Here is a 22,501-nt window from a genome sequence, read left to right as displayed (position 1 = left end):
AGATCAGGTGCTCATTCTAGGAAAATCGCTGTGTGGATTGGATTGTTGGTGGCTGAGCTTAGAGACTGGCAGACCAAATAGGAGAGTGTGTCATAGACCAGGACAGAGAGAAGGTGGTGTAGACATAGATTGTGGGGGGCAGAAGAGGCTACAAGAAGAAGTGGGAGTATAATCATCCCATCTAGTTGTATCTGCATCTGGGGGTGGTGCCAATCTTGGAAGTACGGGAGGTTTAGGGGAACTGGAATGGGCCTCCTCTCAGATGCACCGAGTAAGGGCGTCCATCGGGCTGGATGCAGCGTGGGTCTGGAGCCTGGGAGCAAGGGTGGGGGAAGGTGAGGTTAGCGTTCACTGTGCAAGTGAGGAATCCACAGCAACGCACAACCCTACTGGAGTTGTGAGTGAACGTATAAAATAAGATGTTCCAAGAGGACGTATAAAATAAGACGGTTCAGATGCTTTTAAACATTCTTTGATGCATATAACATTGTAGGGAAGATGAGTTGTTTTTGTTTTTGTTTTACAGCTCTAACCTCAGCTGGGCCAAACTCAGTATTCTGAGCTCACAGAAACTCCACCTCATTCTTCCTTACTCTCCTGACCCTGGGGATGAGCTGGAGGAAGCTTGTGGAAGAATAGTCTGTTCCTTGATAAATTATTAGCGTTTTGTTGCATTTCTGGAGTGCTTGTTCATAGACAAATGCTTAAGGTTGTTTCAGGAAGAAATGTGTTTTCTATGTTTTAAAGTTGTTTCGGTAAGAAATGTGTTTCTATGTTCTAAAGTTGTCGTATTGTTATTTTTATAGTCTTATGATTGACCTCATTGAAGTTGAAAAGGAGCGCCTTTTAGATGAAGTAAGTTTCCCTGGAGCGTGGGTCTATTTACAGTTGTTGACTGAGTCCCTGCCCTGTGCCGGAGGAGCCACGAACCACCCCTTCACCATCACACAGTGCAGGAATCCTAATTAGTATGGCATGAACAACATTTACTTCACATATACTAAGAATTTAGGCCTTTTAGAAATAGCAAATGAAAAGAAATAAATTTAAGAGTCCATTCAGGTGCATGTTGAGTCCCTACCATATGCTGGGAATCCTTACGGATATAAAGCATAAACTGACGTCATTGCAGACAAATATGCGATCCCCTGCAAGAGTAAGGGCAGGGCTGTGCGAGACACCCCCTAGTGATGGAGATTTTCAGGTGGTTGGAGGGAATGGTGGAGAAGGCACAGTGCGGCCAGTGAGGTGTCTCACGTGAGAGATGCCTGTAGAGACAATGGGAACTCATGGCAAGGAGACTCGACTTCTACCATTTTATTGCTATCAGAATAAAAAGTATCAAAAAGGAAACATTTGTGGTGGCTTCTAAAAGAAGGGTAAGATTTAGATAAATGAAGCAAAATTAAACAAAAGTGTTGAATTCTGCTGCTTTCATAATCACGCGTTTCCCTCCCTTGAGTGTTCAGCATTCACTGGCTGGGACATCTCGTTTTCCTGGGTGTGCCAGGCACTGGATGGACAGTCCTGCCCTTGGCTTCTATCATATAGTGTTTGAAGGGCATCTTTGATTAATTATTCTGTGACTTTTAAGCTGATACAACTGTATACTATTTTATTAGTATAGAGTGATGAATTAGAACAAACAGATTAAATCGTTTGATACTGAAATTCAGTATTTGGAATCAATGTTGTATTATCTCTTGTCCTGTACATTCCATTAAAGGCCATTTGGTGGAGCATGCTTGCCTGCGCCTGTGGTCCCAGCTGCTGGGGAGGCTGAGGCAGGAGGATTGCTTGAGCCCAGCCTGGGCAACATAGCAAGACCCCTATCTCAAAAAAAAGAAGTCTATTCATAGAAGACTTTACTGTCTCTAGGTAGTACTAGAAAACATTTGAATTCTTATGTGTAAAGTAGGAATGATACTAGTACTTGCTTAGGGTTTCTGTCGGGGTCACAGGGTTGGTGTGTGTAAAGCACTTAGAATGGTCGCTCACCCCTGTTGCTGCCATCGCCTCCAAACGTGAGGTGACTGGCATCCACAGAGCGTAGGGCTGGATATGGTGAGGCTCAGCCTTCGCGTTACTGAGAACTGTTGATGCCTCGCGGTTAGTGAGCAGCATGGAACATTTGTAGAGACTGGGTTTAATTTGGATTTTTGATTCAGAAGAACTTTTGCTGAATGTAAACATTTTTTCTCTTCAGTGGTTCACTCTGGACGAGGTTCCCAAGGGGAAGCTACACTTGAGACTGGAGTGGCTCACGTTAATGCCAAATGCGTCAAACCTCGATAAGGTGTTGTGAAGCATGTGCTCTTGAAAACTACCTAACCAACTACTCCTGATAACTGAGATTGGTCTCTCAGTTGTGTTGCTACTTGATTTTTTAACAATTATAGCAGTAATTTTCATTATTGTGTAATAAGTCACTACAGTAGCATCAGGGATAAATTTAAGATAATGGAGTTTTTAAAATGAAATGTATAGGTCCTTCATACCTGTTTTATCAGATCTTCAGTTTTGAGCTTGTTAAGGTGCAGGGATTTGTAGAGCCAGAAATCACCTGAGTGCTTCATTTAATTGACTTATATATGGAATAGTAGTCTTGTTATTTAAAAGGCATTTATTGTTTTAGTTCTGTCTCTATTGCATGGATTGGGTGGTTTCTCACCTTTCTTATTTTTAGTGTAATCAACATGATACAATCAGATAGAAATAGTATCTAATCCTGTGGAAACATGGCTGCTAAGGGCTTTTTCCTTTCCTTTTAGGTGCTAACAGACATCAAAGCTGACAAAGACCAAGCCAACGATGGTCTTTCTTCTGCATTGCTGATCTTGTACTTGGATTCAGCAAGGAACCTTCCGGTAGGTAACACAGTGGTAACACCTGTGGGTGCGTATTTCCTAGCAGCTGCTCTTGCTTGTAACCACTGCTTTGTGCAGCACTCTGCATCACCTGTTCTCTTCTTCTTGTGGGTTCTCCTGTTCTCCTGCACAGAGAGAGTGCAGGAGAGTGGCAGTGGAGAATGTTTGCTCTGGGAGTGCATACATTTCTATTTACACATTTAGCTGGATTTGTGCAGTACATAGGAAAAGAAGATGAATAGTGGTTAGGAGAAGAAGTTAACTCTCTAGAAAATCACTAAGTATTAAAACTTAGTTGTAAGGATGGAAATTGTCTCTATTTGGAATGGGAATAAAATGAAGCAGCTCTGATTACAAAATCCAGATTCATCCTGGCTGTCGCAGGGCCGTGCATGAGCTGCTGGGCCTTGGCGATCCCTCGGGCATCAGATGGCTGAACGGTGCTGCTGCACAAGCGAGCTGGCCTCCAAGTGCCTGGGATGTTTCTCGCAGAACAAAAGGAAGCCATGTCTGGGAATGACGTACTGCCAGATACAAGACGCTCTGTGCCTAGAAGCATATACTTTTGTTTGTATCAGAATTGTTCATTCGTAGAAAAAAAATGTAAGATGTTGTTTTATAGGTAATAACTGTAACCATAGAAAAGGAAGATCTTACTAATTCAATCTTGTGAGGCATAGTGTGCTCTCCCCTCATCCTACCTTAAACCCTGCTAGTGAGGATAGTGGTGTGGTCCTTAGTCATGTCATCTTGTTTGATGATTTTAGAGTGCTCATACACTTGTTGACTAGGCACTCAGTCTTTATTTCATCGTGTCCACAGCCGCTTTTGTTGGAAGAAAGACTGCTGCCGCCCGTTGCAGAAGTTTCTTTCCTCCCCAAGTTGTTCATTGCATAATTCCTCCTCCACAGTAAATATTCATCCACCCAAGTGCATTTGTACATAAATCGTCTTCCTGTGTCTTTTCTCCCTTTGTCAGTGTTTACCAGGGAGATAGACAAGAAGGCAAAGAAGCGTTTAACTCACTTGTCGACACACATCCTGGACCTCAGTTATCGGCCTCTCAATCCCCTGTAGTCTTGCCTTGCCATGGTCAGACTACGCTTCATAGTACACGAGATGCACACCCTTGGCTTCCTCCAGCACCTTCCACGTTCTGAGAACTGTGCATTTCCTTGAGCTTTGCACAGAAATGAAGTAAATATTTGTGCACCGGTGCATTTTATTTAAAGTTATCTACAATTAAGATATGATTGATCACTTATATTTCATACTGGGAGGATGTGATTGTACTCTTTGTTGTATGTAATTGTATATAATTGCACTGTTTATTTCAATGAAGCTTTCTTGACCGATTTTAACTTCTTGAAAGAATTCTTACATTTCTCTTATTTACCTTAGCCTTTGATCAGTCTTCCAGGCTAAAGTCTGTGACTTTACCCATTACAATTTCAATTTAGAAAGTTATTTCATTAAGTATTTAATCTTTCCACAGAATTTCTATACAGTAGAATTGTTTGCTTTTAGCCATGGTAATGTTTGTTGTAAAGCCTTCCATAATGCCTGATGGAAGTGAATTTGTTTTCTATTTTAGGGTAGAGAGAATAGTATCAGTGAATTGACTACAAAGGATTAGGCCTCTTTAGAACTGTGTGTGTTGTCACATTAAATTGAAATTTGAATAATGTCACATAAAAAAAAAAAAACCCAGAGAGAATGTATTGATCTTCTGTTAAAAGGGCACTTTGTACATGGAATGTGCTGTTGCCATTAGAGGCAAAGGATCTTTGCAGAGCCACGGCGTGCCCGACGCGGGATTAAGGGGCATCCCGCGAGCTCTGGGATCCTTTGGCGCTGGATTAAGGGGCGTCCCGCGAGCTCTGGGATCCTTTGGCTCTGCCTCTCACTGTCTGTGGTGCTCCTGGTGCGCTCATTGACCACAATCCACCGTTCTCTGCTTTCTCCCCTGGCTCCACTGCCCTAAGAGCATCTACGAGGGAAACTTTGGGTGTGGCTACTTAAAAGAGAGGCGAGCGTCGGGACTAGTGTTTTGTGAAAATACCGCCTCAGTCTATAGAGCACTATTTGTGAGTCCTCCGGGGTTCTTTCTTCCTTTGTCTGTTTGGAAACTGCCAGAATGTGGACTGGAACTTCTAACGCAGTTGGCTGGAGGTGGACTGATGTTGCATGCTCTTATTTTCTTGCATGATTTTAATTATTGTGTATTTATTTTGTGCTTGTTTTGTGAAATGTAACACTGTTGTAACATTGGAGAACATCTTACCATGAGATGAACAACCCTGGTGAGTGGAGAAGTGGCCCTCCATTCCTCAACTGCTACGGGCTCTTTAAAAAAACCTCTCCTGAGGAGAAATAAAGCCATAATGATTAAAATTCATTTTCTTGTGGTTCATCTCAATGTGAGATGTAAATTTTTTTGTAAACTTTCACAAAACTGTTTTAAAATCTATCCCCCTTTTTTTTTTTTTAATTTGAGATGGAGTTTTGCTCTTCTTGCCCAGGCTGGAGTGCAATGGCGCGATCTCAGTTCATTGCAACATCCACCTCCCATGTTCAAGCGATTCTCCTGCCTCAGCCTCCCGAGTAGCTGGGATTACAGGCACCCACCACCACGCCTGGCTAATTTTTGTATTTTTAGTAGAGACGGGGTTTCACCATGTTGACCAGGCTGGTCTCCAACTCCTGACCTCAGGCAATGCACCCACCTCGGCCTCCCAAAGTGCTGGGATTACAGGTGTGAGCCACCATGCGCAGCCTACTGTCCCTTCCTGATGAAACAGGCAAGAGTCAGCACTAGGGCCTTCTTTGAAAACCCTGCTGTGTAATCAACTCTCAGTCACTTGGGGGATGGTCACATGAAGATAGAAATTCACCCATTTTTTAATAAAAATTTGCCTTCACTCACATGATTTACCCAGAGCTCCTAAGGGAGAAGAAAACTATATTAAGTTTGTGATTCACTTTCTTTTAAGACACTTAAAGACCTTCCTGGAGTGGATAATTGAGCATGCCTTTGTTCCCATCTCATCATATGTTGCCCGTGGTCTGTATGTCTGGCACTGGATACCTGTGCTGTTCTCTGTGCTTTCAGTAGAGAGCCGTTTTCACCTGCTTCAGGGCCACAGGGGGCCACAGCGTCTTAGTCATTAGCCTAGAAAGTCAGACTTCATCCAATTGATAGTAGTGAGATTTTTACGGCCCAGTTGTCCCTTAATAGAGTAGTGATAGCGCTTTGCATTTTTGTAGAGTTTTCATTTCTATTTCCAAAGGATTTCCCTATGCATTCTCAGTTTATTCTTATTTTTTTAAATAGGGGGAGGGTAGGGGGCAAAACTTGAAGAGCGGGTATTTTATTTATTTACTTATTTATTTTAAATTATACTTTTAAGTTCTAGGGTACATGTGCACAACGTGCAGGTTTGTTACATAGGTGTGCATGCGCCATGTTGGTTTGCTGCACACACCAACTCGTCATTTACCTTAGGTGTTTCTCCTAATGCTGTCCCTCCCCCCTCCCCCTGAGAGCCCCCAGTGTGTGATGTCCCTGCCCCGTGTCCAAGTGATCCTATTGGAAGAACAGGTATTTTGCCCTATCTTACAGATGAGGAAAATCAAGACCCTGAAGGGTTAGGTGAGCTGTTCAGAGGCATAGCAATAGTAAGTGGTAACCATGGTCTCTCTGGCTGTCTCCTCATATATGTCTAAAGCCTTTTTAAAGTCAAAATGAGGTCAGCAGTACATAATAGCAGCATATTCTGTTACTTTCAAGAAAATAATTTTTTGCTTCTGATGATTGTTAGCAGAAAATTTCATCATAGACTAGTATAAATGTGACTAGATAGCTCCCCTGTGTAAACTGTTAGTTTATCTCCAATAGCTTTTCCAAGTTGCTTTTTCCCATTCTACAACTGCTTCCTTTTGCAGAAAGGAAATATCTCTGACCTCGTATCAGGAGGGTTACCAAAATCAGCCTTCCTGCAGCATTATCGAAGTTGCACACTGTACTTCCTTATTAGAACATATGCATCACCTAAGATGTTCTGTAAAACAAATTTGAACTTTTTCCCCACCCATTGGTTTTCAACATGAAGCCAGATCAGTGCTTCCCCAGTTTTCCCCAGAGGGCTGAGACCCTTGCTGTCACTGGTGAAGGCTTTGACGACTGCCAACCCAGTGCTCTCTTACTTTCTACCCACTCAAAAGCACCTTGAATTCCAGTTCCAGGAGTGCATTGCCACCAGCGATCCCCACCTGCAAACTTAGGACAATAGGAATTCTCCTAGGCTGGAAACGACCTCTTCATAATGTGGATTCTTAGAACTTTGCCCTCCTTCTTTTGATGAAATTCTGGGCTTTAATTTCAGGCTGGAACAAGAAGGACTTTCCCTGACTCATGGTGGCCAGCTTTGACATCTTAAGCCTGATATGACAGCATACTTACTGAGCACTTTCCAGGAACCAGGCAGGGGTCTCAGGGTGCTACATGTTTAATGCCCAGACCCTCATTATCACTTTACAGATAAGGAAATTAAGACAACACCAAGAACCCAGATGACGCAGACTAGAGATTCCCAGGCACAGCTTCAGTGCGTGGCAGAGCTGGAATTGGAACTCAGCGTGGGCCCAGAGTCGGGGTGCTTGGTGCCTCCTGTCCACTCGACCCTAGTGCAAAGTGAATTTATTGTCACTTTATTAAGTTTATAGATTCATCAGTCTGTATGTGGAATTCATCTGAGATAAGTGGTATTTGCACTAATGCCTTAAACATAACAGTGCTAGCTGGATAATAGCCACCACTGTGGAGGCCCTTAGGCCTAATGATGCTAGGAGCTTTGTGCAAGTTATTTTGGCTGTCATTTAAAAAAAAAAAAAAAAAAAAGGCCGGGCGCGGTGGCTCACGCCTGTAATCCCAGCACTTTGGGAGGCTGAGGTGAGTGGATCACAAGGTCAAGAGATCAAGACCATCCTGGCCAACATGGCGAAACCCCATCTGTACTAAAAAAAATACAAAAAATTAGCCGGGTGTGGTGGCGCATGCCTGTAGTCCCAGCTATTCGGGAGGCTGAGGGAGGAGAATTGCTTGAACCCAGGAGGTGGAGGTTGCAGTGAGCTGAGATGGCACCACTGCACTCCAGCCTGGTGACAGAGCAAGACTCCGTCTCAAAAATATAAATAATAAATAAATAAAAAACACAGGTGGCTCCCACTGCCTCCTGACGGTGAGTAGCCCAAGGCTGCAAGATGAGTAACTCCAGAGGCCTCCCGACAGGGGACCTGCCTGAAGCACTTGCATGGTCTAGTCTGTCTCATCCACAGAGCCACACAGCTGTCCACTACCTTACACAGCTTCTCCTGCATCCCCTACTCACACACCACAGCCTCTCTCCTTGTTTTACTTTACTTGATGCATGTTAGAATAATAAGTGTCTTTGGTACAGGCCATATCTATCCAAAAGTGAGCTTCAGGAAGGGTTTGTAGGATATCTGAAGAATGTCAGTCCTTCCGGGCAGCAGAGTTCCCATCCTCATTGTATATGAGCCCCTGGGAAGTGTGTGAAGGATGCCCTTGTCCAGGCTCCACCTAGAGACGGATGCAGTGGATCCAGGGACTTTTGAGAGCTCCACCGGCAGCTTTAGGGACATGTGAATTCCTGCCTGGCCGCATGTTCCATCTTCTCTCCTGGCCCAGCCTGCCAGTCATGGAAGATTGAGAGTCTAGTTATTCATCTTTCTTCATTATAAAATCTTTTGCTTAGAAAAAAAAAAAAAAAAAAATTTTAGTTCAGCTTGTCACAAGTTTGAAGTTAATTACAACTAAAATGATAAATTATTTAATCTTGAATACTAGTCCTAGAAGGAGCTTGCAGAACAACTCAGTCTTGCCTTTTTGAGGGCAAGAAACGAATGAATTGGAAAAAAATCAATAAAAGTAAACATAAAACCCATAATCATAGGACTATATTTAGAGCCCAAGAAGCTTCTGTGGGGATCCAGCCAGCCTGACTCCTACCCCGGAAAAGGATGAGGAGCAGAGAGGAGCAGCTCCTCTGCTGGGTGCTGGGTGGGAAGGTGCGTCTCAGCAGCTGTTCCAGGACCTGACCTGGCCTGAGAGGGACTTGGGCGGCTGTGGCCCATTCATTGTGCTTCAAATAAAACCTTTAATTATGATTGGTATTTTAGGGGTTTATTCAGCAGAGAATAGTAAATAGAACCCTTTCCTAAAGTCCCACTCTTGTATTTGTGAAATCACAAAGGATCAAGAGGGTGGAGTAGTAAAAGAATATTAATCATAGGGGATAAGGAGCTGTCTTTTGATATTCATAGATTAAAGGTTCATTCTAAGATGAAGTCTTGGGCATAAAGAATTTTATAGGTGGCATTTTGGTTGTTTGTGTAACTCTGGTGGTTTTGTTTAAAGATTTTTTGTTTATTCCCATAAATTTTCATGTCTTTAACCTTACATAAACTTCATTGCATGTTTTATTAACCCTTGGCATATTCGTTTTCTTCTGACTTGAAAGAGTAACCCATTAGAATTTAACCCCGATGTCTTGAAGAAGACTGCAGTTCAGAGAGCTTTAAAGGTAAACTGTTTTCCCTTCAGGTCACAGAGTTAATGAAAACATATTGAAAGAGATGATACTTTGTCTCATAAGTTTATTGGCAAATTACCTCCCATATTTATATAGTAATTAATTGTCTAGTGGAAGAGACCCTACTTTTGTTATCTAATAATTAGTAGTTAGAACAATCAAAGTCAACTTTGAAGGTAAATTTTATAAAGTACTAGTATGATAAATTAGATTATTTTCCTGTTGGCTTTAGGCAACTCTCTCTAAGGTGATTTAAATATCTTTTTTAATTGGATTTGAATTTGTGAAAATTGTGACATAGAAGTTCTACTTAAAATCTTAACTGATGTTTAAATCATGACTTAAAGGTATGCCTTGTGAACTGTGAATATACATTTAAATATCACCTCTTCCAATATGTTGAGTTAGGGTCATCTCTGAGTCAACAACTTCATGGCTTTTGGTGCTGCTGGGTTTGGGTGATAGATCTTTTGAGAAGCTTTCAATTTCATTAATGAGGTCTATTGAAAACTAAGCTCCACTCCCTAAAATGTGAGATCCACGTGTGTGCTCTGGCAAATTGTTAAAAAGTTTTCTTATGACAATGTTTTATTATTTTTTCTTTAATTTCTTTGAATATTTTAGGCTTAAATTTTAGGGGGAGGTGGGGAATTTTAAATGTAATTATTTAAAGAAAATTCTATCTATCCTAAAGAAAGAGGAACTGTTTTTAACCAGTCTCATCTGGAAAAAATGAGTTAGATTTCAAAAGTGCAGGAGACTGGCAGAGTCTGCTTTGTATTGTGGTGTTTGCGAACCCCCCACTTTGTCCTGCACCAAGGAGATAAGGTATGGGTTACTAGGGGTTCCTCCTGTGGAGTACTAGTTAGCACAGTAGTTGAAATAACTGTGCCCTCCAGAACATTGAAAGGAATTACATCAACACTCTTCTTTGCTACCTGAGAACATAACGTTAAGGCTGAAGGCCCTGAAATCAGACTGTGTTTAAATTGCAACCCAACTACTCAGCAACCAGTGTGACCTCCAGCAAGACACTGCGTCCACTCTGTTGTGTTATTTGTAGAATGGAAGGAGTAGTATCCTCTTCATGAAATTATCGAATACATTAAATAAAATAATACATATGAAAGTGCCCAGTGTAGCTAGGATAATATATATTATAATTGTTATGTTATTAAATTAGCTCATCTAGGTTCCAAAAATGCCCATTTTGTAAGCATGCAAACTGAGGTTCGGATAGATGCAATATTTAGGTCTCAATAATCAAGGGATAAATAGAGCTGAGGTTTAAGTTCGAGACAATCTGACTTACACTTATATTTTTATTATACTTTGTCCCTTTGACTTGTGCTGATGGATTTTGAATATTGCATCATAGTAGAAAACTTAATGATTTAACCTTATTTCATAGGATTGAAAACATCATCCATTTTAAGATACATCATTATTTTATGAACCACTAAGATTTTAAATGCTGCTAAGTCTTGACAGTGTTTATTTTATACTTAGAGAATTTTAGACTTAGGATAAACAGTTTTATCATGTCACTGACAGGTATACCTAAACAGAAAATAGAAGCAAAATAAATTGGTTAGGGCAGTGACAACTCTCACTACTGCCAACCTCCCCCAAAGAGGTATATATTATCGATTTAAGATTCATTCTGTTTTCAGGGATGTTAGAAAATTGGGGAAAAAAAGTATATGTTTTAAAATTGACAAGATGCAGTCAATCTCTAGGAACAGGTGACCACTTTTTCAGAGATGAAATGTTTATATTAGTTAAGGAGCAACCTTGGTTTCTGTATCTAATAATAGAACTGACTTAGAAGTAGCAGTAGTTGATCTCCCTCTAAAGTCCGGGGGTTCTGGCCTGGGGGTCTGCCACGAGCTACCTGTGGCTCCAGCCCGAGCCCGAGGGAACACAGCCTCCTGTGAGGCCAGAACTTAGTTACTGACTGCAAGGGAGGTTTGCCAACAAAATATTTACAGAGGACTTGTGCTCAGTTAAAACTTGGGAGTTCTAATATTAAAGGAAAAAGAAAATTAGGGGGAAAATTAGTATTCTCTGCCACAGTAATCTGTAGCCTTGGAAACTTTTTTTAACAGTACTTATTTCATTTTGCAGAATTCATTCACATCAGAAAGATGAACCAAGAAATAGATTATTGCAGTAGGTTTGAGCTAATAATATTTCTTCCAATAATGATAGGATTTTGACACCTATTTCTGACATTGCTGTATTGTTGAGTCTTGACTCTAAAATTATTTAACTCAAAAACATTTTTGTGACCTTCTAATTAATTTCCACTAACACAGATATTTAACTGCATCTTCTTGTGGGGCTAAGTTATAAATAAACCTCATGTCACACGTATCTGCTGTTTTACTATTTTCTCCTATCAACTATCTGTGCTGATGTATACTTCTTACCGTTTTTCCTAGTCCTGAATTTTTTCTTCATATTTATATCTGCTTAATTTAATATGATTCTAAACTGATGTTTATTCTTCCAGTCAAAATTATTTAGCAGCTGGTAAGCAAGATTTGATATATGAAAGCTTAAAAATGCTCAAACAGAAGACGCTAAGTTGAGAACATAAAACCATATATCTGACACTCTACTATTTTTATTCCCACCAGAGAAATATTCTGAATTTTACGTTCTTTTACATTTGTCTTTTTTCATGGTTTTTGGTTTTCATTAATTGCACTTTATTCATTTTTGTTATCCTTGTAAATAAAAGAACTCTCGAAAACGGTAATTAACATTAAGAATTTTTAGAAGATTCAGTTTTCCAAAGTAGTTGGCTTTAAAAATACCAGACCCTAACCTTTAAAATTTGTGTGCAAATGAAAGTTTTGTAGTTATAGTTTGGGGTGTGTGTAGCATATGTTTTCCCATTAAATTGTTCCCAGATATTCCCTTAAATATCAGAGATAAATAAAAATGATTACTAATATAAGCCAGTAATTTCATTTTTAGTTAAGACCCGTTTAAAATGTGTTTGTTTATTTTGTCTGTTTTCTGTTTGTTTTGGGTAGTCAGGGAAGAAAATAAGCAGCAACCCAAATCCTGTTGTCCAGATGTCAGTTGGGCACAAGGCCCAGGAGAGCAAGGTAAGGCGCTGGCCCCGGACTCAGCCTTGGTGCCTGTCGTGCGGGCGCTGTCCGTGTTGCCGTCTCACCTGGGGATGCCGGGTTGCAAATGCATTCAGTTGTGTGATAGCGTGGGCATCGAGACAAGGGCTTTTCAGATCTATTTTTTCTTAAATCAGTCATTTGATATAGATAACCAGCTACTTGAAATAGCAAGAAATATACTGTTCATTTTTAAAAATAACTTCAGTGGCTAGGTGTGGTGGCTCCTACCTGTAATCCCAACAATTTGGGAGGCCGAGGCGGGGAGATCCCTTGAGGTCAGGAGTTCGAGACCAGCCTGGCCAATATGGTGAAACCTTGTCTCTACTAATAATACAAAACTTAGCCGGGCATGGTGCCGGATGCGGTGCCGGGCGCCTGTAATCCCAGCTACTTGGGTGGCTGAGGCAGGAGAATCACTTGAACCCGGGAGGCAGAGGTTGCAGTGAGCCGAGATTGCACTACTGCACTTCAGCCTGGGCGACAGAGCAAGACTCCGTCTCAAAAAACAAAACAAAAATAACATTAGAAAGTAATAGATGAATATGTTTTTGCTTGATTTTATGAGTAGACACATGGGAACAATTCCTCAGTTTGTCTTGAGCACTCTATAAATATCGTTTAAAAGAAAACCAACAGTGCTTAAAATTCAACCAATACAGTTAGAATTACGACTTGAAAAGAGGGTATTGCTGTTACATATTGCTGTAATATGTTCTACTTTCCTTACAGGAGAAAAAAAATTAGCTGGGCCTGGTGGCACTTGCCTGTAATCCCAGCTACTTGGGAGGCTGCGGCAGGGGAATTGCTTGAACCCAGGAGGCGGAGGTTGCAGTGAGCTGAGATTGCGCACTGCACTCCAGCCTGGCAACAGAGCAAGACTCCGTCCCCCCTACCAAAAAAAAATAAAAATAAAAATAAAATAAGAAAGAAATTGCCCAAAGTTACAGGCCGTCACTCACTGAATTGTTAACGGTTTAAGAGACGTGCCCAAGTGCACACCCTCCTCAGTTCGGAGGAGTTATTATGTTGGTGCAAAAGTCATTACAGAACCGAGGCCAGGCCAAGCACACGAAGCCTTTATCTGTGGGTGCACAGGTTGGGGCCTCATGACACACTCTAAAGGCTTTAGACCGTGTCGTTATCTTTTCAACACGTCCACAATCGATATATAATAGTGCATACTTGCAAATACATGTCTTGGAATTTAATTAAGGTCAACCTAAGCTTCTGGTTTTTTGTTTTATTTATTTTCTTTTTATTTTTCATTCTAAGCTTCTAAACATGTAAAATGAGTAGCCCTTTTCCACAGAAAATATCAGAGCTAATAATTTGGATATTTCTTCCAGATTCGATACAAAACCAATGAACCTGTGTGGGAGGAAAACTTCACTTTCTTCATTCACAATCCCAAGCGCCAGGACCTTGAAGTTGAGGTATTTTATTTGCATTTTTTAACCAATTTACTGAAACATAATTGACTTTTTAAAGTATACAATTTGCTGAGTTGTGACCCGTGTATACACCTGGGGATCCATCGCCAGAATCAGGACAATTGGTAGATCCGTCCACCAAGCTCCCTTGTTTTCTCTGTAACCCGGACCTCCCCCAGCCCCAGGCAAACACAGACCTGCCTTTGGTCACTATAGATTACTGTTCACATTTTCCAGAATTTTATACAAAGAGAATTATGCGGTATGTACTCTAGTTGTCTGTATTCTCTGGTGATAATTATTCTGAGGTTTACCTGTGTTGTTGCAGATACCCACAGTTTGTCTTTTTTTATTGTTGAGTAGTATTTATGGATATACCACAATTTGCTTATCCATTTACCTGTGAGTAAGACATTGATAAAAGATTGGGTTCTTTCCGGTTTAGACCTATTACATATAAATCTGCTGTGAATATCACATACAAGACTGTGTGTACATATGCCTTCATTCTGTTGGGTAAAATGCCCAGGAGCAGGTTGCCAGTTTCATGTTTAGCTTCTTAATAAACTGCCAAATTGTTTTCCAAAGAGATTGTGCCGTGTCACATTCCCACCGAAGTGCATGTGAGTCGAGCTGGCGCCACATCTCGCCAGTGCTGTGGTGTTAGTGGGTAGATAGGAGTATTTCCGGGTGGTTTCAGTGGCATTACTGATGACGTTGAGCACCTTTTTATGCTTTTTTACAGTCTGTGTATCTTCTGTGGTGAAATGTCTATTCAGTTTTTTTGCCTGTCTTTTTTATTAGGTTATTTGTCTTCTTAATACTGAATTTGTAAGCCGTTCGGGGGGGTTTTCTTTTTTTAATGTTTCATTCTTTTTGAGACGAAGTCTCACTCTGTCACCGAGGCTGGAGTGCAGTGGTGCGATCTCAGTCACTGCAGCCTCCACCTCCCAGGTTCAAGCAATTCCCCTGCCTCAGCCTCCTGAGTACGTGGGATTACAGGCGCACGCCACCACACCCAGCTAATTTTTTTCTATTTTTAGTAGAGTTGGGGTTTCACCATGTTGGCCAGGCTGTCTTGAACTCCTGACCTCAGGTGATCTGCCCACTTTGGCCTCCCAACATGCTGGGATTACAGGCGTGAGCCACCGCACCCTGCCTCTTTGTTTTTGAGAACAGAGTTTCACCCTGTTACCCAGGCTGGAGTACAGTGGCGTAATCACAGATCACTGCAGCCTCCACCTCCTGGGTTCAAGTGATTCCCTTGCCTCAGCCTCCGGAGTAGCTGGGACTACAGGCAGACACCACCATGCCTGGCTAATTTTTTTATTTTTTGTAGAGACGGGATCTCACAGTGTTGCCCAGACTGGTCGCAGACTCCTGGGCTCAAGCAGCAATGTTCCCACTTCTGCTTCCCCAGGTGCTGGGATTACAGTTGTGAGCCACAGTGCCCAGCCTCTTTTTCTTAATATGGCTGTGTAGTTGTTCAGCATTTGTACAGTTGTTTAGTCTTTGTTAAAAAGATTATTATTTGCCCTAATTTATTAGCTTAGCAACTTTCTAGAAATTCAGTTGCCCATGTGTATGGGTCTATTTCTGGAATTCCTTCTGTTCCATTGTTCTATATGTCTGTCTTTATGCCAGTATCACACTGTCTTTATTATTGGTGCTTTATTAATCTTTTTTTTTTTTTTTTTTTTTTTTTTCTTGAGGCAGGGTCTCACTTTGTCACCCAGGCTGGAGTGCAGTGGTGCAGTCATGGCTCACTGCAGCCTTGACCTCTTAGGCTCAAGCAGTCCTCCCGCCTCAGCCTCCCAAGTGGCTGGGACTACATGTGCATGCCACCATACCCAGCTAATTTTTGTGTTTTGGTTGTGTGTGTATGTGTGCCTCGGCCTCCCAAGTGGCTGGGACTACGTGTGCATGCCACCATACCCAGCTAATTTTTGTGTTTTGGAGGGGCGTGTGTGTGTGTGTGTGTGTGTGTGTGTGTGTGTATGTATGTATTTATGTATGTAAAGATGCATTTTCACCACATTGCCCAGTCTGGTCTCGAACTCCTGAGCTCAAGCCATCCAACCACCTTGGCCTCCCAAAGTGCTGGGATTACAGACGTGAGCCATCATGCCTGGCCTGTCTTCTCTCTTCTTCTTCCTAATAAGTCTTACAAGGTGTTTATTGATTTTATTTTCTTAAAGAACCAATTTTTTGTTTAATTGTCATTATTGCTTTTCTTTTACTATTTCATTGATTTCTACTATGATCATTATTATTTCAGTCCCACTTACTTTGGGTCTTTCCTTCTCTTTTTCTAGTTTCTTAAAGAAGAAGCTTGAGACATTTCTGTTTTTATAATGTAGGCATTTACTCCAATAAATTTCACTTTAAATTCTGCTGTAGCTACATCTCACAAATTTTGACTTGTGGTTGATGTCTCCTTTTGATGATTATTATTTCTTTAATTTCCCTTTCAGTTTTTTCCTTTGACCCATGTATGGGTTATTTTGGTCTGTTATTTAGTTTCCATATGTTTGGGGATTTTTTTTTTTAATCTTTCTATTATTGATTCCAATTTCATTCTATAGTGGTCAGAGTACATACTTTGTATGACATGAGCCCTTTTATGTTTGAGACCGGCTTTATGGCCCCGAGCACTGCCTGTCCTGGGACACGCTCCACGTGCACCTGTAGGCTGTGTGCCTTCCTGGTGTTGGAGAGTGTCTCATGGATGTCAGTAGGTCAGGGTGGTTGATAGCATTGCTCAGGCCCTCTGGGGCCTTACTAGTTCTCAGACTACTTCTTATATCAGGTATGAAGAGCATGGTGTTTTTTGTTTTGTTTTGTTTTGTTTTGTATTTTGAGACGGAGTCTCGCTCTGTCACCCAGGCTGGAGTGCAGTGGCGCCATCTCGGCTCACTGCAAGCTCCGCCTCCCGGGTTCAAGCCATTCTCCTGCCTCAGCCTCCCGAGTAGCTGGGACTACAGGTGCCCGCCACCAGCCCAGCTAATTTTTTGTATTTTTAGTAGAAATGGGGTTTTCACCGTGTGAGCCAGGATGGTCTCGATCCTGACCTCGTGATCCGCCCGCCTCGGCCTCCCAAAGTGCTGGGATTACAGGCGTGAGCCACCGCGCCCGGCCGAGCATGGTGTTTAAATCTCTGAATTTATGTTTTTTCCTCAGCCTCTGTTTTTGCTTCTTGTATCTTGAACCTCTTTTGATAGGTGTGTGTGAACAGCCAGGCCTAGGAGACTGGTCATGCCGCTTGCCCAGCCCTGGCTCATTGTTCTGTGTTGGTTGTTTTATAAGGTTGCTGCAAAAGTAATTGGAGTTTTTGCCATTGAAACTGCAATTACTTTTGCCCCAACCTGATACTTTTTTACATTCTGTTTTATACTTCTATATTCTCAAAATAATCTATGCTTACTGGACCTTGGATTTTAAAAATTTTTAAAGTTCCACAAACATTGTCATAGTTATTTCATTTAAAGCTGCTTTTGTGATTATAGTTTAGTTTAAAAAGAAATACACAATCAAGCTTTTAGGTTTTCCTGAGTAGTTATATGTTAATTTCTCTGACCATTTTTGTATAGACTGAGAAACCTTCAGAGTTCTTACTCTATTTGATTAAATTATTTTATATTACAGCCATCTAACAGGAATAATTCCTGTTGCAGAGTTAATGCGGAAGGTTATTATACAGGAAAAACAGGCTGGGCATAGTGGCTCATACCTGTAATCTCAGCACTTTGGGAGGCTGAGATGAGAGGATCACTTGAAGCCAAGAGTTTGAGACCAGCCTGGGCAACATAGTGAGATCCGCCTCTGTTTTTAAATAAATTTTTAAATGCCTTGCTGTAAATTTTCTTTAATGTGGATTTTGAATAGAGAAGGCTTAAAAGGTACTTAGAAATGTATTGTCTCCATAAATGTCATGAGTAGAAACTGTATACATCATTATGAATGTGTATTGCCACCATTTTCCCAGGGGTTAAAAGACAGGTAGACTATTGCCTATTAACCCAGGGTTCTCCCAACCGATTGGTCATTATTGTCGTTACTGCTTTTCTCATTTGTCATTATTACATCATTTCTTTCTGCGTTCTTTGTAATCTATAATGAGGAAATAGCAGATCTTTTGCTTGTTAACAGTGTTTTGTGTCTTTCTTAGGAGATTTCGTACCATGTTAATCATTATGGAAACACTACTTAAGAGAATATGGCGGAAATATGTTTGGGTTTTTAAAAATATCTTTCTTACAGACTAATATTGTCTGTGGACCTTTCTACATTTGTTTGTTTGTTTTTGAAACAGTTTTGTCACCCAGGCTGGAGTGCAGTGGTGCGATATCGGCTCACTGCAGCCTCCTCCTCCCGGGTTCAAGCGATTCTCATGCCTCAGCCTCTTGAGTAGCTGGGACTACAGGTGCGCACCACCATGCCCAACTAATTTTTTGTATTTTTAGTAGAGACGAGGTTTCACCATGTTGGCAAGGCTGGTCTTGAACCCCTGGCCTCAGGTGATCTGAGCCTCCCAAAGTGCTGAAATTACAGGCGTGAGCCACCCCACCTGGCCCCTTTCTACATTTTCTAAGTTCCTATCTCTGAGGACAAAGGGTCAGGAGCTTAGAAAACGTAGAAAGGTTCTGCAGACATGATCCTAGTTATGCCAGTGTTTCCACCCTGTGTTTTGCAGGTCAGAGATGAGCAGCACCAGTGTTCCCTGGGGAACCTGAAGGTCCCCCTCAGCCAGCTGCTCACCAGTGAGGACATGACCGTGAGCCAGCGCTTCCAGCTCAGTAACTCGGGTCCAAACAGCACCATCAAGATGAAGATTGCACTGCGGGTATCGTGTCATCCTGCAGTGAACACCATAGGAGATGGGGAGGCGGGTGCTGGCAGGGGTACTCACGGGCCCCGGGCATGAGGCTGGTGAAGGAAGCTCTGTGTCGGGTGCAGCTCTGGGCCGCAGGAGGGCGCCGGTGCAGGGAGGAGATATTGTTGCTGGGTATCAGAGGGCTCTGGGGAGAAGACAAAGGCTGGGACTCAGCCATAGAACAGGCCACGTTTCCAGGTTGCCTGAGCAGGCCCACAGCTACTCACAGTGCTTTCCTGTGAACCCAGCAACCTTACCGTTATCCTTTGGCCCGGAAAGTGTTACTGTTGGTATCAACAAGGTTTTCTCCTAAGTCTAACTTTTCAAAGGTTGTTCAGAAGAGAGAATTTAATAAAACTCCACGAGACAGTAGAACTTACAGGAAAAAAATATTTTTTGTCTAAAATCACGATTCATTTGTAAATAGCTAAGGAAATATTGAAAGTAAAACTGGCAAACATATGGGGAAACACTAAAACTCATGAATCAAAGAAATGCAAATTAAAATGAAGAGCCAGCTTTTTTAGAAAATTACAAATGTCTTCTATTGAGGGGGCAATGGGAACAGCCTCCTTGCCCCCAGCAGAGACTGGAGGTGTCGCACACCTCTCCAGAGGGAGCTGCGGCAACCCTGAGCCAGTCATCTGAAGGCTCCTTGGCCTTTCTTCTAGAAACCGGACTTCTGTTTGGTGATATAAAGTGTGGGGAGACCAGGAACATAAAGATGTTCACCACAGCGTTATTTCCTAAAACCAGAAAAAAATCTTTAAGCTGTCACGTGAGTGGAGCGATTTACAAGGTGTAGACTCTGCTCAAGCCAGCCCAGGGACCAGCTCGTGTACTCACACAACTGGGAGACCCCAGGCCCTGCGGGAACCCCCTGCTCCTGCACTCATGCCAGGTTGTTGGGGTGATCTTGCTGGATAGCAGGGGTTCTGGACTTTCTTCCTCCCTCTGGGGACGCCAGGTGGAAACCCCCTATGTAGAATACGGCATTTGGTCTTGTGTCGAGGAAACGCGACTCTGGGCTCTTGACGTAAAAACGTTGTCCCACAATTGTGTAGAAGTACGTGCAAACAGAAGAGGCTAGAGGAATACGCAGAAGTGCCATGGGGGGCTCCTTGCCTGAGACGTGGCCTGGGGAGGATGGAGGAGCTTCTGCCCAGGTTGTGTGGCACCAGAGGGTCAGCTTCAGGGGGGTGGCCTGCCCTTCCACACCAGGCGTATCACTGCCACCGCCCTGTTGCTGCCACCAGAGCCTGAAGACGCAGGCATCGGCGATGCCCCAGCTACTTGGCAGGCTGAGGCGGGAGGATCTCTTGAGGCCGGGAGCTTGGGGTGTAGTGTGCAATGGTTACCCCTGTGGAGAGCTACAGCACTCTGGCCTGTGCAGCTTAGCAGGTCCCCATCTCTAGGGGAAAAAGTGGTGTTTGTATCACAGAAGTGATATTTTGGTTACCTAAACTTTCCTTTAAAAAAAAAAAAGTTCTGAGCTAAGTTTTAAAGAAATTTTTGCAAGTAAAGATATCCCAGGCTGTTCCAGTATTAGGATGTTACCAGTGTCACCAAGTTTAATTTTTATATTTATGTCCACCTCTAGGTACTCCATCTCGAAAAGCGAGAAAGGCCTCCAGATCACCAACACTCAGCTCAAGTCAAACGTCCCTCTGTGTCCAAAGAGGGGAGGAAAACATCCATCAAATCTCATATGTCTGGGTCTCCAGGCCCTGGCGGCAGCAACACAGCTCCATCCACACCAGTCATTGGGGGCAGTGATAAGGCTGGTATGGAAGAAAAGGCCCAGCCCCCTGAGGCTGGCCCTCAGGGGCTGCACGACCTGGGCAGAAGCTCCTCCAGCCTCCTGGCCTCCCCAGGCCATATCTTGGTCAAGGAGCCCACCCCCAGCATCGCCTCGGACATCTCACTGCCCATTGCCACCCAGGAGCTGCGGCAAAGGCTGAGGCAGCTGGAAAAGTAACTAAGTGCCACCATGTTGTTTCTCACCAGCAGAGCAAGCGCCCCCCACCCCACGGTGGGGGAGAGTCGTTTAAACGCAGCAGAGCATGAGGCCGGCATGCTTTGGGGAGGGAGGCGTAATCTTAGGTTAACTGAAAGCACTTCAGGTTGTGTTGCTGTTTTGCTCACTGCATCTCGGACTTTGGAAATAAAACCTGCCATTTTCTAGGATTTAGTCATTAAAGATTAGAACGTGATGGAGTAATAGGTTTCACAGGAGGAAAGACAGGAGGCAGCGCCGGGATGCTGCTGTGTGCCTGGGCCTCCGCCAGGAAGACAGACTCAGAGCTGGCCTGCGGGCCTCTCTGCGGCCGCCGGAGAAGCCCTAGACTCCCCATTGTGTGAGGACAGACCTGCTCTTTCGCGTAGTCAGATCCCGTCACTGTTGCCCAGTCTCTTTTGTTTGTCTTCGGATGTCTGTGTTGGCTCCTTATTTAAGCCCCATGACTCATAGGTGTGTGTTAAGGGTTTCTTTAGATAAGGAGGAAAAAGTTGTCTGTAGTTATCACAAGCTTCAGATGTTAACCTTTTCCTCTTGGTGGAAGAAACAAAATTGACCTTTGAAATAATTCTTCCTGTGTGGTGTTATGAGAGGTGTGTTGAGTAATAAGAAAATAGTAACAGAAACGGAGGCAAAGGTGCTTCTGAGCCATTAGAAAAAGCACACGCAGACTGTGGAGCTTGCACAGCCGCCCTCCTCTGAGCCACACTCACTTTTTTCTTTCATGCTTTCTCATGTTCACTATTTTGGAAAGAAGAAAACATTCCTTCTCTCTTGCTCCAGAAGGAAATAGAATTTTAAACAAGGAACCGCTATTTCTCAGGAGCTCAATTTGGGAAGTAGAAATGATCTTAGGGGCCACTGAACAAGACCAGTTGTCATTTTGGGGGTCTGTGTTCCATCCTTGAGCAGAGAAATGGAAGGAAGGGTGCTGCAGTCTCATCAGATGGGAGGAGAGCACGTGGCTTGCATGAGGCTTTGAGACGGGACATGCAAATTCGGGTAGGACAGGCTAGAAACTGCTTAACAAGGACCACAGTGCTGATGCTTGTAATAAGGACACTGTGTGGTTTTAACCTCAGGTGCTCAATTGGTGAATCATAAGATCTGCACATTTAGAAAGGAGACTATTCCTTATAGGGTTGCAGCCTGCAGGCCAGCCAGCCTGACAGGCCCAGAAGCACCTCAGAGGAGGAAGGGTAGGGCAGGAGCTTTGTGCGGAGCACGCGTCCTCAGCAGGTTCCAGGAGGAGCTGTGAATGCCGCAGAGTGCCCAGCCTCTCTAGAACAGCCAGCAGCAGTCCGTGGTCAGGGTCTGCTATCAGGAGGAAGTTCTGAAATCAGCCTCTCGTCAGTCAAAGCTGCAGTTAGCGCTGGTGGAGCAGGGGTCAGTGAGTCAGCATCTGGATCAGGACAAGCTGGGATTGCTTTAACACTGCTGCTCTCGAGGCCAGTGCTTATTTAGCTGCTGGAGAAAGAAACACCTGGCGGCCGGTAGAACCCAGTTTATTCTGTTAAGTGTTGGGTATGAGGCTTACCCTTGCCTGGCATGGCCCCA

The 22,501-nt window shown here is 43.0% G+C and overlaps 1 protein-coding gene across 7 annotated transcripts in view; it reads left to right on the top strand.

Moving 5' to 3' along the window:
* Positions 1-22,501, top strand: part of ESYT2 (extended synaptotagmin 2) — a 96,656-nt gene that overhangs the window by 65,109 nt on the left and 9,046 nt on the right. For 4 of the 7 annotated variants that reach the window (XM_054495217.2, XM_063668057.1, XM_063668058.1 and 1 more), the window contains exons 11-18: positions 807-855; positions 2,207-2,296; positions 2,772-2,867; positions 9,410-9,472; positions 12,526-12,600; positions 13,971-14,057; positions 18,748-18,897; positions 20,528-20,901. In XM_054495217.2, coding sequence (XP_054351192.1) covers positions 807-855; positions 2,207-2,296; positions 2,772-2,867; positions 9,410-9,472; positions 12,526-12,600; positions 13,971-14,057; positions 18,748-18,897; positions 20,528-20,901 — 984 coding nt within the window. The remainder of the gene's footprint in view (positions 1-806; positions 856-2,206; positions 2,297-2,771; positions 2,868-9,409; positions 9,473-12,525; positions 12,601-13,970; positions 14,058-18,747; positions 18,898-20,527; positions 20,902-22,501) is intronic. The other 3 variants (XM_054495216.2, XM_063668059.1, XM_063668060.1) reach the window with 1 other exon arrangement.

This window comes from Pongo pygmaeus, chromosome 6, assembly GCF_028885625.2.
Source record: "Pongo pygmaeus isolate AG05252 chromosome 6, NHGRI_mPonPyg2-v2.0_pri, whole genome shotgun sequence".
Lineage (NCBI taxonomy): Eukaryota > Metazoa > Chordata > Mammalia > Primates > Hominidae > Pongo > Pongo pygmaeus.
This window is presented reverse-complemented; position numbering and strand designations above follow the sequence as displayed.